This window comes from Protomyctophum parallelum, assembly GCF_964188405.1.
Source record: "Protomyctophum parallelum genome assembly, chromosome: 19".
In the NCBI taxonomy this organism is placed as follows: domain Eukaryota; kingdom Metazoa; phylum Chordata; class Actinopteri; order Myctophiformes; family Myctophidae; genus Protomyctophum; species Protomyctophum parallelum.
The window spans coordinates 5,434,621-5,452,454 of NC_139717.1; the positions used below are offsets into that span (position 1 = coordinate 5,434,621).

General features: G+C 40.7%; 1 protein-coding gene across 2 annotated transcripts; it reads right to left on the reverse strand.

The window, feature by feature from the left end:
- Positions 1-2,446: 2,446 nt before the first annotated feature.
- Positions 2,447-17,083, reverse strand: LOC310876555 (solute carrier family 22 member 2-like). Of its 2 annotated transcripts, XM_083790121.1 has the most exons (14): positions 16,761-16,846; positions 16,650-16,695; positions 15,318-15,712; positions 12,902-12,949; positions 12,218-12,321; positions 11,508-11,662; positions 10,865-11,033; positions 10,534-10,648; positions 9,969-10,069; positions 9,375-9,592; positions 8,965-9,073; positions 6,733-6,845; positions 4,277-4,376; positions 2,447-2,594 (listed from the first exon to the last, which is right to left on the reverse strand). In XM_083790121.1, exons 3-14 carry the CDS (start codon positions 15,669-15,671, stop codon positions 2,507-2,509), a joined length of 1,674 nt encoding a protein of 557 aa, XP_083646247.1. In that variant the 5' UTR covers positions 15,672-15,712; positions 16,650-16,695; positions 16,761-16,846; the 3' UTR covers positions 2,447-2,506. The 2 variants fall into 2 exon arrangements, with proteins under 2 accessions (XP_083646247.1, XP_083646246.1); XM_083790120.1 differs by lacking the exons at positions 16,650-16,695; positions 16,761-16,846 and adding an exon at positions 16,879-17,083.
- Between the last annotated feature and the right edge of the window lie 751 nt (positions 17,084-17,834).

Genomic DNA, 17,834 nt, shown 5'->3' on the forward strand with positions numbered 1-17,834 from the left:
AGGCCTTCCGAATTATGTGGCGTTGGAAGGAGCCACCCCATCATCCACGATGTATTTTGTAAGACTACAAAAGACATACGCCAACACGGGTCCCACAGAACTGTCTGCCGACATGCTCATGTCTGATATAGGAGGAGGAGGAGGTGTCCAGAGTGGAGATCGTGTGAGGATTGTCCAGTGGTTAACGGTTAGTCACAGCTTTTAACACTTTTTTAATGATTCTGTGCATGATTCCTTCCCCTTCAAAGAAAAACATAGCCTACAGCCATATGTCAAATCGACCGGCTTCATCGGGAATCGTGTGCATCCATTCCAAGCATTAGTTTAGCATGAAAACACTCCTTGGTGTAAATTTAGCCATAGCCGTTTTTAGCCCAAGGAGTGTTTCTTGTGCAAAATGAATGCTTGGAATGGATTCAGAATCATGAAAAACCCCTAGTTTGATACGTCACATGCTATTTAAGGCTATTTGCAGTGAGCAGATATTTTATCCTGGCTAGACCACCTATGTCCTGTCAGAAAATAATCCAATTTTGTCCAACCTCTGCCATTTACGTGGCTATTGCACTCTGAAAAATAGTAGATGCAGATCTACAAGCTCACAACGTGTTGAGGATGCCACACATTCTGAGCTTGTAGATTCAAGCAATAAGCCACGAGAGGTCTCAGGTTAAGCTGGGGCCTCGAGTGGCTTATTGCATTTCTAAAACGGTTACAAACATATAGCAATATTAACCTAATAAAACTATTAAATTCACAAAAGTAGCTACGCTTTGCGCCACCAGAGCGAGCCACATCACTTCCTTGTTTTGCTCAGCAAGTAGGCTATCTGACGGGAGAATAGAGCTTGATGTCTTTACGGGGCTGCCTGGAGCCACACATTCACAGTCATATGAGCCGGGCGGTGCTAAGACGCCCGCACAGCATGGGCTTGTAAGACAATCAAGTGCTCCCCTTCCCCAGTCCAGCTACAGAGCTGCGGAATCAGCTGGGAATGATATAAAGTGATTGAAGGTGTGTGTTATAGGTGAAATTTACAACGGTCACATGACGGTAACTAGATGCCGTGTCCTTCTGCCGACTGGCCATGACCACCGTCTACTTTCCTATTACTACTTATTCCTGAACACGTCGTCTTTGGCCAACCAACTACACTTTGGTGCGATTGCATTAACAATCTACTTTGACCTGAATTCTCAACATATTTCATTTGCCTTCACACTGTCATCCGCAGTAATTGGAAATGCCCCCCTCTCTCTCCCTATCTCTCTCTGCACGCAGCCACACACTGTTCTTTTGGGCATGGAGGCACAGCGCTGAGCGCACTGATATAACAGACAGCAGCGCAAAATGTTTGCAAGTTCAAGATGAAAGTCCATACTCCCCAGTCCCCACACAGTGACGGCACTCCATGTTTACGGCACGCACAGACAGAATATTCTCTAGGCTATACACTGCAGTGTTTTTATGAATGAGTGTTCGAATGAGCCTTCACACCTGCCAAACGAAGCGAACTTTCGGACAATGCGCAGCAGGATTCGTTTTAATCGCAGTAAAGCTTTCTGGTGTGAATGTCACCTACCTACCTAGTGTCAACGCCTGTAGGAAAGTAAAACACAAAAATCTAAACCTTTTTAAATACAATTCAACAAATTAATGTTGTATTGTATTGTATTGTAGGCCATTTTTTTTATTGCAATGGGTAATTAAACCACTTCTGTAACATGAACACCTCTTCTTTCTGATTGAATTAGGAACCGGAAGCTAGAGTTAATGAACAAGGAACCGCCCATCGATATGATCCTCCAGCACGCCTGTATGAGCCTTAAGGGCGCCACCATGTTGCTCACATGGTGCTCCATGGAGGAAAGAAACATGCGCAGTTGAGACCAAGGAAGCTGAACGAGGAAGTGTTGGCTGCATATAGCCCATTGCGCATGTTTCTTTCCTTCCATGGAGCACCATGTGAGCAACATGGCGGCGCCCTTACGGTCTTCGCGTCCCGTCCTCTTTAGACAGTCCTTGGTTCTGTTGGTACAGATCTGAAAGTGTATTCACCTGTTTCGGTTTTTGATGGTTTTCAACAAGATACGTATGTATGTCTTTTTTTCATGATTTCCGACGATTAAAAAAAAGAAATAAATCATCAAAAATGTCATACTATAGTATGCTGTTTGTCAAGATTCTCGACGATTCAAAAAATGATGAATCATCAAAAACAACATACTATAGTACAGTGAGTATAGGCTTATTAATTTATTAAAGTTCAACAATAAAACACAGCAAAACAGTAATGAACTATTCCAATTCTGGATTTATTATGGCTCCAAATGTATTACTTCATGCAAAAACCAAGACATTAAACCCCAAACAAGAGGAAGTTGTGTTTTAATCAAATGTATTAAAAGAATATACGTACAGCACAGCTTTTGTTTTTTATAATAATGGTGAATATTCTATTATGAAGAAAATCACAAGTTTATACACAAACATGCACAAGTGAAAATCACACTCCTGTCGATTCCTTTCCGTCATTTGACCGATCTGATTGTAAAAGGTTCTTTAAGCGTTGGTTTTTCAGAACATCCTCCTTCCTGAAAAAGCAATGATATTCAATTCACCCATCATTACTCGAGTTGCTAAGGAGATCAACTGAATAACTAGTTGATCAAATGCCAAGCACAGGTACCGGTGTATATATAAAAGCCCCAACCCTGATTTAAAGCAATTTCCTTCACATGGAAACTCAATATGCTTGGATAGTAGGCTATATTGTTTCTGTTGGACAGACACCTTATCTCCATATTTGGTCATTATTTTCATAAATGAATGACCTATTTTTACTTTATATGTAAGAGTAGTGAAAATAGCTGATCTACAATGCTATGCATTGTGAAATTATATTTAAACATTCACTTACAGTACATGACTAAATTCTGGATGCCAGGGTGAAAGTGGTATTTCTACTATATAGCGCACGACCTGTGCCATAGAGCTGCCATTGAGCCCCATTATAAATGTCTCAAATTTGAAAGCACTATATTTCTAAAACTATGAAACATTTCAAAGATTCCTTTTCAGGCAAACATGTACACCGTAAGATGAACCTTTATAGATTTGAATGGGGTTTCTAGGTGTAAGTATGTAGGACTAGTAGTAGCATGCCAAAGCTTGTGCTATTTCCATTTAGAATGCATTGGGCGTTTAAGTTAAATAACTCTGACTATATTCAAACCTATAGGACCTTCGGCTTGCCACTGTTGCCAGGCTACTATACAGCTACTACTATACAGCTACCAGAGTAATATAGTAAGAGAGTGGCGACACTAGCGTTGACTCCCATTGTAACAATCGAATGCGGAAGTGCTCAATCTGTCTCAATGGGATAGTTCCAGCCGTAGGAGCAATGTTTGGAACTATAGCCCATATAGGCACCCGCTTTGTGGCGAGATCAAAGTGTGTCGCTACTCTACGCTCTGGCCAGGCTACTATACAGCTACTACTATACAGCTACTATAGCTACTACAGCTATTATTATACAGCTACTATACAGTTACTACTGTACAGCTACAACTATACAGCTACTATACAGCTGCTGCTGCTGCTGCTACTACTATACACTTTTGTGTTCAAATAAGTGCATGTTAATAGTTCTATATTATGATAGTAATCATGGTTATATCGTTTGTTCAGTAACAGGAGTCTCCATGTCTCTCCAGCTATTTCTTAAACAGAAAATGCATTTTCAGATACCAATTATCATGTTAGTACCTCAGTATCACGGTTAGTCATGGTCATTATCATGTCAGTATCATGGTTAGTCATGGTCATCATGTCAGTATCATGGTTAGTCATGGTCATTATCATGTCAGTATCATGGTTAGTCATGGTCATTATCATGTCAGTATCATGGTTAGTCATGGTCATCATGTCAGTATCATGGTTAGTCATGGTCATTATCATGTCAGTATCATGGTTAGTCATGGTCATTATCATGTCAGTATCATGGTTAGTCATGGTCATCATGTCAGTATCATGGTTAGTCATGGTCATTATCATGTCAGTATCATGGTTAGTCATGGTCATCATGTAAGTATCATGGTTAGTCATGGTCATCATGTCAGTATCATGGTTAGTCATGCATGGTCATAATCAGTGTAACGGTTTTGCACATAATGGTTTCCACAGCAACGATTTGTATGTTTGTCCACATGTTACAAATGGTTTTCTTTAATTACACCGATAGTGTACTTGAGTGTTAAGAGGAAGGGCTAACCTGCCAGGGAACTCAATGTCATCAATGGTCTCAGGGAGGGGGAGTCCTCTAGTCTCAGGTAGGAATAAAACCAAACCCCCGGATATCAAGGCCACAGTTCCTGTATGGAGACCAGGGGGGCAGTCAGACAGATATTTTGTGAAGCCACTAAGGAAATTGGGACATATAATCATATAATAATATAATGGCCTGCTGTGGCGCTGTCATTGGGCCCAAAAAACCCATATCCCCATAGAGGTCCATGTATTTGGGCCCAACTTCACCTAGACTGTATTACCTTAATAAACATGGTCATGAATACTTTCTGCTTCCAGTCACTAGTTTAAAGTCTCATTTATCATGTCATAATATTCTTTTTGGAAAATTATGGTCCCATTTATTAAAAAAATTACCATAAAGTCGCGTATGTTCTGAGGGGCGTGGCTACCGTTACAGTCTATGAACGGGAGCCACCCCCCGTTCGAGTCAAAATAAAAACCAATAAGAAGAAGGGGGGACGTCCCGCCTCGTTGTCTGGGCCAGCCAATGGGCCAAAACGGATCTAGAAAGATGGCGATTTACAATACAAGGACTGACTGGCTTAAAGATGGAGTGCCGTGATTTTTTTCCACACTTAAACATGATCATCAGGTGTATTTAGGTGTATATGAGGTATAATTTTTTCAAAAAAGTGTACAGTATTTGTTAAAATGATGGTTTTATGTGGACACACCCACCAGTTCATTAGGTATGCGTGAGTTTAACCATAGCACCACCCACCTAATCCAGTCCCTCCGCCTCCTCCTTTAAGACCACCCACTTGTCCTAGTCCCTCCCCTCCTTATAAAAGGACAGCCCATGGCTCTGCCCTTTTGTTTACAAAATGGCAAATTGGTGTCTGTAATGTAACAAAAACTCATGTTTTTGTGAATGTTAGAAGTGAACACTTCCCATATTTCTGAGATATCGTATAGGCACCATTATGCACTTATACTGCCACCATCCATGTATAGGCATATAATCCATGCATCCATACCATATCAGATCTGTTTTTTCTGATTTTTTATAATCATTTATTTATTTCCTCCAATTATATTGACCCTATTGTCGCAATCAGCTCAGCTCATCATCCAATTCGATCATAGTTTAACAGCAGAAACAATTAGTTTGATAGATCATTTAGCCTACAATATATTGTAGGCTATTGATTTCCTCCAGCTAAGCACCCTGGCATTAAAACTGTCCTTTATCTGACTGCATTGAGTTTCAGCAAAAGTCGCCAGATCTAAAGAAACAAGCGGCCAGGTCCACAAAAATAAGTCACAGAAATTGCAGTGAATATTTATGAAAACGTTTCAACAACACCAATCCTTTTAACAACATATTAATCTGAGGGTCCTTCACATGAACCATTGGTCAAGTCAACCACATCTCCCCTGAAAGTTACTTATATGAAAACAAGCCCAAGTCGCTTGTAATAGCCAGACATGGCAACATGGCTTCCAGCGCGACACAACATACTTCTAATTCTTGACTTTACAGCCTCGTATAAGTATTAGGACCTACATACATATTGACTACAACAGCCAACAAGAATGCACACTGTGACACTACACTCTGTATCAAAGCCCGACCACTGTGATTATAAAAGAAACAACCTACTCCTTGAGAACAACAAGAGCAACTATACAGCAGAGCAGGTAGGAGGCTGGTTTGTTGTGTTTTCCTTGATTAATCCTGAGGACCCGACGTGAACATTTACTTGCTTCCAATCTAACGAAAAACAGTCTGCTCTGCTGTGAACTGGTAATGTGTGAAATGACTGTTTAAAAATCTGCCACACAGTTAGACACACACAGAGCAGCAAAAGCAAACTGGCTGCGCTGTTCAGTTCACACGTGTGTATGTGGCAGGCAGCTCCGCCCACAGAGGTTGTCGTATTTAAAAAAATATGTATAGAGGGGGAGGTGCGTGTGTGCGTGCAATATTTTTACGTCACACTATCCGTGTTTACTTCATTGGCCCGTTTGACCGTCAAGGGTTCAGCCTCCAGGAAGAAACCATAAATACAAAGTTATTACACCATTGGACATAAAAACGACTCCAGGGTGTCTAATTAAGTACTGTCACCCCATAGACACATGAAAAACTGGAAAAATACAAAAATTGTGGCACTCCATTTACGTCCATATCAGACCCGGCGAACGCTTTGTCCATATTTTTTTTACAGTCTATGATGGAGACCCGACATGGAGGCCAAAGGTACATTAGTGATTCACAAATAAGTCTGTAGCCCCTAAAGAAAAGTTGGAAGTATGAAGTATGGGAATCAGTTCAAAACATTAATTAGAATACAACTATGTAGATTGAACGAATGAATTCCATCGATTGAATACCAACACTATGAAATTGTTAAACTATGCCATTTCCACCTCAGCAATTACTGATGGAAGTTTCACATTTGACCCTTGACCCACCGAAGATGATGAGTGGGAGCTCCAGCCATACGGCAGACAGCCTGTAGAGCATGAAGGGTGATACGATCCCTCCCACATCACACAGAGTAGAGCACACAGACACTCCCAGGTTCCTGGATGAAAGAAGAGAGTTGAGATGTTTCATTGGCATTCTCTGGAGTCTGGACACATCATGCTTGTATTCAAATCACAGTATGTGATGTCAAGTACACACAGTGGGTGATAGTCGTTTCTTGTGCTACTTTTAAAAGTGGAGGAGCACCTCTATACTGCTTGTCTTCCTCTACACCAATTCTCTTCGCAAAAAAGATATGTGAGCTTGTAATTCGGTATTTTGTTCTAACTTGTATCATCCATACTTACTTCTGTAGCACGAGAGCTGTGTAAGGTTTTGGGTTCAAGACCATTAAACACATTCCCATTTCCACTTTCCATCTAAATTCTACAAGGTTAAGTATTTCTTTCTCACTTCTATCTTCCACGCCAGAGTGTGGCACAAGAATTAAGGTCACAGGTTTATAAACTGAATGTTCTAGAATCAAATCTCAAAAACAAACAAAAGAAATCAATTGTATCTTCCAAGGCGGATAAACCCTGTTACAACAAAGTAGAATTGTACATTGTCAGGTCTTGTCACATCAAGGCCCTCTCGCAGCACTGAATGGCAGGGCTGTCATAGCCCTTTCACAGGCCCTATCATGTTACCAGCCCTGTTACAGGGATGTCAGGCCCCGCAACCGGGCTTTAGTGCTGTGAGGGGCCTGACGTGATAGACTAATGAAGGGCATGTAGCCAGAAATGGCACAGCACTATTTTTCCGTCAATAGAGCATATCAGTGTGCAAGCATTATGTCGTCGAAAATGATAATTTTCATTTTCCCCCAACTTTTCCCCCCTCTCCCCCACTATTCGGAGCACACTGAATCGAATGGTGTAGGTCTCGAGTTTTTCAGACCTTTAAAAAGTGGTTAAATCAAGCATTGAAATATTCCGTTTTGGGGGTTAGCAAGCCTGGAACCTTTTACTTTTTTAGTTATTTAACGTTAACGCCCAATGCATTGTCAATGGCAATAGCAAACTTTGGCACACTACTAGTCCTACACCTAGTACACCTAGAAACCCAATTCAAACTTTAAAATGTTCATCTTACGGTGGACGTGTTTGGCTGAAAATGAATCTTTGAAATGTTTCATAGTTTTAGAAATATAGTGCTTTCAAATTTGAGAAAGGGGTCAATGGCAGATTTTGGCACGTCAAAGAAATCCCTTTCACCTAGAAACACTTTTTATAATTCAGCTTACTGTGGAGACACATGCTGGAACCTTTTACTTTGAAATATTTTTGAGTTTTTTAACGTAAACGCCAAATGCATTATCAATGGCAATAGCACAAACTTTGCATGCTATAGTCCTACAAACTTTAAAATGTTCATCTTACATGTTTGACATTTGAAATGACTTTGAAATGTTTCATAGTTTTAGAAATATAGCAGTGCTTTCAAATTTGAGAAATGTATAATGGAGGTCAATGGCAGATTTTGGCACAAAAGAAATCATTTCCGCCTAGAAACTCCATTCACACTTTTTATAATTCAGCTTACTGTGGAGACACATGCTAATGTGTTACCATTTGAGAGGTGGAGAATCCATTGCTGCTTTTCTCGGGAGGCTACTCCCCCGAAAGTGAAATGGCCTAGTCTCGAAGTCATTTTCCATAATTGTCGAAAACCATGAAAATGACATACTATACGATGTATAGTATGCCCTCCACCCCACTATTTGGAGCACGCTGAATCCTTTGGACAGTTAAGTGGTTAAATCAAGCATTGAAATATCCCGCTTTGGAGGGGAGCAACCAAAACTTAAAATGTAACATTTTAGGTTTTGAGCATTTGAGGGGCAGGGAACGCAGAAATGAAATGGCCAGTCCTGAAGCCATTTTCGATAATCGTCGGAAACCATGAAAAACGATATACAATAGTATGTCGTCGAAAGGTTTTTCATTTCAGTTACTACTAGTGCAATTGATCATATTAAACTGCTCCCCCCCCCTTTCTTCTTACATATATCTTTCATGTCTTTACTGCAGTCGTCTACACAACATTAAAACTTAACAAGAAGCATGCATTGCAATAATATAACTTAGGACGTATAGAAAAGGCCACTGTTTTTGGTAACTAAATATATGTAAATAAACTAAAAATATATAGATGATATTAACATGAAACCTCACCTTACTGATGTAGGATAGAGTTCAATGTTGACAAACACCACCATCTCAAAGGCCATGGTGATCCCAAGCCGGCCGATGCAGGCCACTGCTGTCTTCAACCATAAAATACCTGATGTAAAAGCACACATTCCAATAGTGCTACAGTCAGTGGTCGACAAAGTACATACTCAAAATGTGAGTCCCTTCCTAGCAAAAGATTGGAGTCAAAAGTACAATATTTCTACTTGAAATGTAGCGGAGTGAGTCATCAGATCGTAAAAAACTGAAGGACTTAAAAAATGTACTTAAAAAGTACAGTACTTAGTTACTGTCCACCGCTTGGCTACAGTACTGTACACATGGGAAAAGAACACAATACGTTTGAAACTTTACAACTGAAGAGAATTAGTCTTTGAACATGGGCTCCTCACTGTCAGGAATGAAGGCAGTGATGATGCAAGAGGCTCCGGCTACGATGTTGGCGGTGGCGAAAGGCAGACGCCGGCCAATGCGCTCGATGGTGATGATGATGAGGAAAGCGGCGGGGAACTCCACCAGGCCTGAAATCAGGAAGTCTATATAGACATTTCCACCTGCTACTATCCCCACGCGCATTATGAGGCCCTGGTACACCACAGCACTGGTGAACCTACAAGCATGAAAATCATAAGATCTGATGTTTGCTTTTACTTTTAAATAGCTTTAATTTAATCATTAAACATTCAAACCCAGCCCACATACCACCCCAGTTATTTTGATAGCTCTCAGACTTTGACCTTGATTGTGACCTTGACCTTTGAACTTATATTCTATCAAGTATCATGACAATCTGACAGTCTATTCTCAAATTATTATATTGCTAACAAACAAACAGAAACCCTGTCATGCATTGCTTGCTAAAGGTAAAAAAGGTAAGATTAGGTGTTCACAAGGCATTGCGTCAGTAAAGCCATCTTTCGTAAACTTTCGTAAATATATTATCAACCTGACTTAGAGACCTGTGATTTATGAAGACTCTCTCTCACCAGCAGAACATGAGAATTAAGGTGTGTTTTCTCATGTTTGGCGTTCTGATCAGGTCCATGAAAGAGGCAGTAGGGGAGTCTGCATCATCATCTGTCAGAGTCTGGAAGCAAGAAAGCAATACTTGTTTACCAAGCACTGCATGGGAGCCTAAATCCTATGCAAAAAAGGTACCTTAACCCGTACGCATGTAACGATTCACTCAACTCACGGTACGATACAAATCACGATACTAGATTCACGATATGATTTTTCATGATTTTTAACACAAAATGAACATTCTATTACACAAATCCAGTGAAATACTGTGTTTTTTCTTGTCTTCTTTTTAACACTAAACTCTTTTTAGCAAATGACTGAATTCTCAAAGATTCTACAAAGATCCTATATTTTCTTCTTTTTTGGGCTATTTTTTGCATGATAACTTTTTAATAAATCAATTTAAATTGTCACCCGTTTGAATAGATTTGAATCGATTTACAATAAATCATTACATGCCTACTTACATTATATGCAAAAAGCCTCAATAAAGAGAAGGCTGGTTACTTGCTAAACTTACAAATGTACCTCTATTTTCGCGGAGAGTTTCTTCTTGTTCTCCTTGGCCATGGCCTCAGTGATCTCCACAGCTTCAGCAGACCTGTTCTGAAAGAAAAGCCACCTGGGAGATTCTGGAATGAACCTGCAGGACAAAGTCAATGTATGACTATGAGAGACACAGACAGGTAGACAGTAGACAGTAGACTGATGATATGCACAGACAGGTAGACAGTAGACTGACTTCACAGCATCTCTTCACACACCATATCATCTCTTCACTTATCATAACAGCAATCATTTGAGCCGAGAGGTCATCCACGCACTGTACAAGAGAAGAACTGTGAAGGTGTTTTCTCACCAGTAGTAGGACAGGAAGAAGAAGTAGGGTGCAGTGATGGCCACATTCAGCCAACGCCAGTCTGTGATGTAGTAGGCCAGTAGAGGGAGGAGGAGGTTAGCAATGCTGAAGAACATCTGGTACAGAATCCCCACCGTCCGCCTGTAATCCGCCCCAACTATCTCTGTCACTGCAATATGACACAGTACATGTGCTTACAATTCACCAGCAGAGGAGCTTTTGGAGATATGTTTTGTAGCATACTGAATAAGCAAAGTGCTTATTTAATTAATTTGTGAATGGATCGATGGAGGATTTTATTATGTCATTGAACACAAGTGTACAATGATGACATTTTCTTAATGGTATCAATCCAATGCGAAAAGAAAGAGCGATAGAATGCCTAATAAATAAATAACCCATAAAAGTCAGTGTACAGTGAGGAGTTCATTAGTAATAGTCTGTTTGTGAGCATATTGGTGATTCACTCCACTATAACAAGCTGCTTTACATTTTGGCCCATAACATTTGACAGGCCACATGGATTTCCGCCTAAATAGCATTTTCTCCAAAACACGCTTTTTGTTACTACTCCTACAGATTTGGTCCCATAAATGTAATTCTGTACACTTTAATTTAAACTATAGACGATTGTTGTCTTTACGTAATACGTATGTGACCATCCAGCCGCCTTTGACACCAAAGCCGCTCATGGTTCTGAACACCAACAAGCAGATGTAATTAGGAGACACAGCCACCAGGATCCCTGCTATCCCATTGAACACGTTGGATATCAGGAAAACCATCTTCCTACCATACCTGCACAGAGACATTTGCACAAACAGTGAGAGGATTCCTACTGTATCAGTGCAACAAATAGTAGAATATGAAAGTGCTGTCTGATTCACCTTCAGTCAAGTTACAAGTAGGATACTGCACGTCAGCATACGTCTTATTCTCATAGAAAATTTGTTTTCATAATAGTCTGCAGAACACTGTTGCTGGTGTCATTCTGGTGCATATAAAACTCTGCCTGTATCTGAGTCATATATATATACGTAGATACACAGTAGAATTATAATAATGCAGGTCAATTAAACATAAATGGTAAATGGTATAACAATTTGATATGTTATACCTCTTAAATGTATAGGAGGTTAAATTGTACTAGAATACTTCATTTTAAAGGGAACGATTTAACACATACCTCAATGCATAATGCTATATCATTATTAGGCATTATTATTTGATTATCTGACTTAAAGGGTCAAAATTTGAAAAGTACCATTTTGCAAAGAACAGGACACATTTACTAAAGCATACCCATAAGCCACTGATAAAAAACAAAAGTAAAGCAGGTAATCAGTCACAGACCTGTCAGCCAGGTAGCCCGTAGCGATGCCGCCAACCAGGAAGCCCATATTAAGGGTGGCCTGGTACATATCTACCACCCAGGCATCTGCACACACCAGATCAAACTGCACCAAGAGAACATACTAATGCATTCTCTCTCCTCTGTAACTTTACATGTAGCACATTTCATATACAAAGGCAATTCAAAGTTCTTTACTGTACAGGACATAAGGCAAGACAGAAGTCAGAAGGCATTTAAAAGGCATTGATCATTAGGAGTATAGTGCAAGAGCATCATTCAGCCACCAACATGCGGAAGGGTCCCAATTCCTCTGTCTACAACTCATGTTTCCAAGAAATGTAATATTCCCCTGAACACTTTATAGTTAGCTCAATACTCCATCAGAATCAAGAATCAATTCACCACTTGAAATTCATCAAGTGTTGCTTATCTGAAAGGTTGAAGTTTTTATTTGTTTAGCCTGGCAAATCTGTATATGTTCCAGAAACGTATGTGTAGCATAACAACTAAACTCTACCTTTATTTTTTGCTCTATGAACAGTTAGTAGACTGGTGCCAGATGACCCGAGATGTATTATGGACAACATCCTGAAAACATGTAGTGAGTATTCAAAGAATCTTTTCACACACTGAAAGAAGTTTAACTTTTTAGCATTTCAGTCAGTAGACAGTTTGTCACTCACCTCTGTGACAATGGACTGCCTCCCCTCATAGTTGTATTGCCAGCCATCCTTTAAGGACAAAAACAAAATTGTATTAAATTAAATTAATCAAAAGACCTTGATTTATCAAAGAAGATCTATGCCTTAGACAGGTATAATGAAAAAGGACAGTAGCCTACAGTAGGTCTACAAACAGAATGGAGAGGAGACGGTACATGACATAGTAGTGCATACAGCATACATGGCAGAGACATCTACAGTATAACATTATGTCTGTCTTTAGGTTTCATGGAGACCGTGAAAGTATCACTTCTCGAATGTGAATACTGCCTAGCCCTAGATTAAGAACTTCACTCAATATTTCTGAATATTGACATTGATTTAAGAGTGATTTACATATACTTAGTCGTGCCTGTGACTCGTTGTGAGCTTGTAGATCAGCTAAGTATAAATCAGGCATCAGGGTGCTGCCCATGTTACATACATAATACTAAAACCTTTGCATGTTATATATGGTGCTGTTTATTGTGACCACATTGTTATCGTTCATTTTTCTTACATTCGTCAACTCTGTTTTCTTACATTTGTCACTCACTCACTCTGACACACACACACACACACACACACACACACACACACACACACACACACACACACACACACACACACACACACACACACACACACACACACACACACACAAAGGCAGACAGACACATTAAATTCAAGCACAAACACAATACATCAATATACATGCAGGCAAGGACCTCCAAAAGAGATTTCACTTCTGACCCTTATAGGGGCACCACAAATGTGATGCTGAACCGTACAGTAAGTCATAGAAATTCAAAACACTATTCATACTTTTTTGCATTTCAGATTTCTCAGGTCTTGACTGACTATGTTGTCTACTTTATATTACTTTCAGACTGAAAATAACACAACCATCTGATCAGACAGGTCAGCTCGTTGCAACACTTTGCTTGCCTGCTATAACAAATTCATAATTATGTCAATTTGTACAGACATGGCCGCTGTCATTTGCATTCCTGCCCTGATTTGTGTTTTCAGTCTGGCCACAAGCATAATTGACATAAGGAATGAATTAACGGCATCATTTATCATAGCCCGTTCCCCCATTTGGCCCTGTGCCTTTTCAGGTAACAGGTACGGTCGCCCCATGCAATTCCATCTTGCCCCAGCTTTTTTCCGCTGACCTCACGCCGACAGCTCGGTGCGGCAGTTCTTGTATTCTTTCTTTTGTTTTACTGAGAATAAGGTTAGAAATACGTTTAGGGTTAGGCATAGTTTTACTGGGGTTAAGTTTAGGAATAGGGTTAGGTTTAGGCATAGTTTTACTGAGGTTAAGGTTAGGTTAGGTTTAACCGTTTAAGCATAATTTACTTAGATTACTTTAGGAATACCAGGTCGCGCTGTTCCGCCGGCCGTACGCCCGGGGCGAGTTGGTAAAGGGGCGAGTTGTTTTGTATTCCCTTTTCATATATGTACACAACATCAAAACAATGTTACCACATGCACCACACAGATGCAGTGATGGAGGGAAGTATAGTGTAAACTATGCGTGTGACATCATCATCATACCTGCTGGAAGTTATGTGGGACTGAGTGGCAAAAAACAATTTTCTGGCCTTGACAGCCCAATGAGCCCATACTTCCAAACAGAAAGGTCTTATCTGATTGCATTAAACAACATTAAACTCAATTTCCCACTCATTTGCCACTCGATTGCCACTCACTTTATGCATAATGCATAAACTAAGCCCTTTGATTATGCAACAAACTGCATAATGACTTCACATAGAAGCTCTACTGTATGTTCAACTATGGTCACTCTGTCCTTTGACCACAGTTTTTGTCCCCTATCTCAAACTGAAGCCCCTTTGAGGTAGCATGCGACATGTTCTTCAGTCATCTCCTTCAAGTTAGTTTCTTCTAATGGCTCCTAAAATGATAATTAAACAACAATGTCAGAAAATTATCAAAATGATGATGAAAAGTTTTCCAATGTAATCCCAAACTCTGCATGTTCACATCACACAAATGGTTTATGTCAAGTTCAATTATAATCATGTTACTGCTGTAACTTCTGTGTATAAGTAGAAAGGTGCCTTTAATATCTCCATCGGGCTTGGTGGCCTTCCCAGGGCTGGCCAAGTCGTTGCAGCCATCAGGACCCGAGGCAGCTGGGTAGCTAGCTATTCTGCGGCATACTTTTCACATTTGTCTCGACCCCCTATTGGCAGAAGTGAAATCTGTTTTGGCAGTGCATTCTTTAGAGGCCCCTTAAAAGTGAAATTACTTTTGGCTCTGAGTTTTTGGATTTTGGATTCATTGGACAATGCACTTCTATTTAAGTACTACATTTATTATACTATACAGATATGCGTTTATATATATAAAAGTAAATGGTACACACCTTACATGGCGCGAGGCCAGATCCGCTCAGGTTCACTTTCTGTGTGTCACAGGTGAGTCCGGTGGTGTTCCAGTCCAGGTCGTACTGCTCACATGTGCTGTGGAGCAACTCTCCAGAGCTGCTGACCAGTGGAACAGTGAGCCTGTGTGTGTCCGCCAGACTCCAACCACAGGCCTGCCTCATCTCTGTCACGGCCGGGATACGGCACCAGTGTTCCGGAGTGAAGCCCTGGAACACGACGTTGATGAGCGCGCCGGAAAACGGCAGTGACACAAGGCAGAGCATTGCGAAGATACGCTTCTGGCAGCGTCCAAAGGTCCCGACCTCCTCCAGCATATCATCAAAAGTCGTCATCACATGTAGGCTATAATCTCACCACGGTGTGATGAGACTGTCTGAAGATGGAGAATAGGAATGTGACAATGAATTGGTTTCCGATTCGATTTTTTCTATTAGTGCTCGAATTAAGACTATAGAGATAATGAGATTTGATTGATGAGTCTGTAGGGTCTGTCTGTTTCGCAAACATCTGCCTCCTGGTGGTTATAAAAGACTGAGTGAAAAATGCAGGGCCGATGTTTTTCCTTGGCCTCTTTCTAGAGTGCGCATGCAAAGTTTCACACCCATCGGTCCAGTTTTTTTTGATTGATTGATTGAAATATTTATTAACAGTTTGCAGAATTACAGTACAATTCAATTGGCACAACTCAATACAAAGACTGTTAACTCCAGTGCCAGTGGACGACCCAATAAAGCATTACACTTGTTTACAAGAGGGTCCACCTTGTTCAATTCATCATCAGTAATGTGAATCGGCCTGTTATAGCGCCACCATGAGGCCGATTTGAAAAATGTATCGTGACATTTCTTCCATGGCCCAGTGCCAGGGAATGCGCGTGCAAAGATTCACAGCTGCGTTTATGATTTAAGGCATTTTGTTCAAAACGGACCACTCCTGAAAACTTAGGAAAAATATGAAAAATGAGACAGATCCGTCTTAATCACATGACTTCTGTTCTTTGTCTATATAGAAGTGTCTTGTATGTCTCTAAATGTTTTGATGAATTGAACATGCATGGTGGACCCTCTTGTAAACAAGTGTAATGCTTAATTGGGTCGTCCACTCACAGTTAACAGTCTTTGTATTGAGTTTGTGCTTGAAATGTACTGTAATTCTGCAAAATTCTGTAATAGTTTACTATAAGCCAAAATGTGTTTTCCAAAGTACTAGGCCTACAGGATGAAACCACACGCACGTGCATGTGCGTAGTACACGTAGGCTACTCAGACACACACACACACACACACACACACACACACACACACACTAACCTCGCCCACCAGACTTTCCACTACCTCGGAGGAAACACACACACAGCTGTGACACACACTCACACACACACACACACACACACACACACACACAAACACACACACACACACGGACTAGGGTCCAGGGGCAAAACATAGTTCTCGACCACGCCTTCGGCCTGGCGGAGACAATAAATAATTAAAATGGTTGTGACTGTCTGTGAGTTTATACTGCATAAATCTGGCTTACTTTTAGTGCAGTTTCCCAGCGTCAAATGTGTTCAGGAGGACTGGCAACCCTACAAACCGTGTCCGTCGGAAAAATCGCCAAGTCAAAGTTGATAAAACAAACACACATGCAGCAAAGATCCTTGGTCAGATCGCAGCTGTTCCAAATCACAGTTGACAGTTCCAACTTCCAGCACTGTAGGCTACAGTGTGTACAGTTCTGGTACTGTGTCAGGCGGCAATAAGCCTGCTGCGACCGAGGCTAATCAGTGGGTGGGTCTATAACGTCCAGAAACGGAATCAAGTAGCCTCTGCAAACACAATCCGTCCTCTAACTTTCTTTGGTTCAGAACATAAGATAAATCCGAAAAAAGTTTGGTGTCATTGAAGTCTACTTGCCAGAATGTGAACCCGGACATTTTGCAAGATTCCCAATTCGAACCCAGGCTCCCCAAGAGTGATCAGAGTCAGTGTCGAAGTGTCCAAGACACTATGTAAAGTGCCTTGGATAAAGGCACCGTTTACCTCTTGGTAGTTGGTACCACTACCACAGCACGTCAAAGGCCCTTAAAACAAGGCTCCAGACTTCCCAAAACAAACTGGTCAGGTTACTACTTGGCCTCACTTCCAGATTCACTACACCACCAAAATACCCATGTATGATGTCTAAAATACTTAATGAATGAAGTCCACATTCACAACACCAGAGGGAGTTCAACAAACCACTTGCAACCCAGATTCGGCTCAAGCAAGGGATTAAATTAATTTCGCGACTAAAATGTGGAACGCCCTACCAACAGTCATTAAGAAATGTGAATCCCTTGACTCCTTCAAAACTGCTATCAAAAGAGCACCTACAATCTTGTAAGGGATGGGTCTTGTGAAAAGATACAAAAACTAAAACGATTGAATGAATTCATTCATTCACTGTCGAAAACTCCCAAGTTTACAATGGACTCAACCATAACCTAATCACTG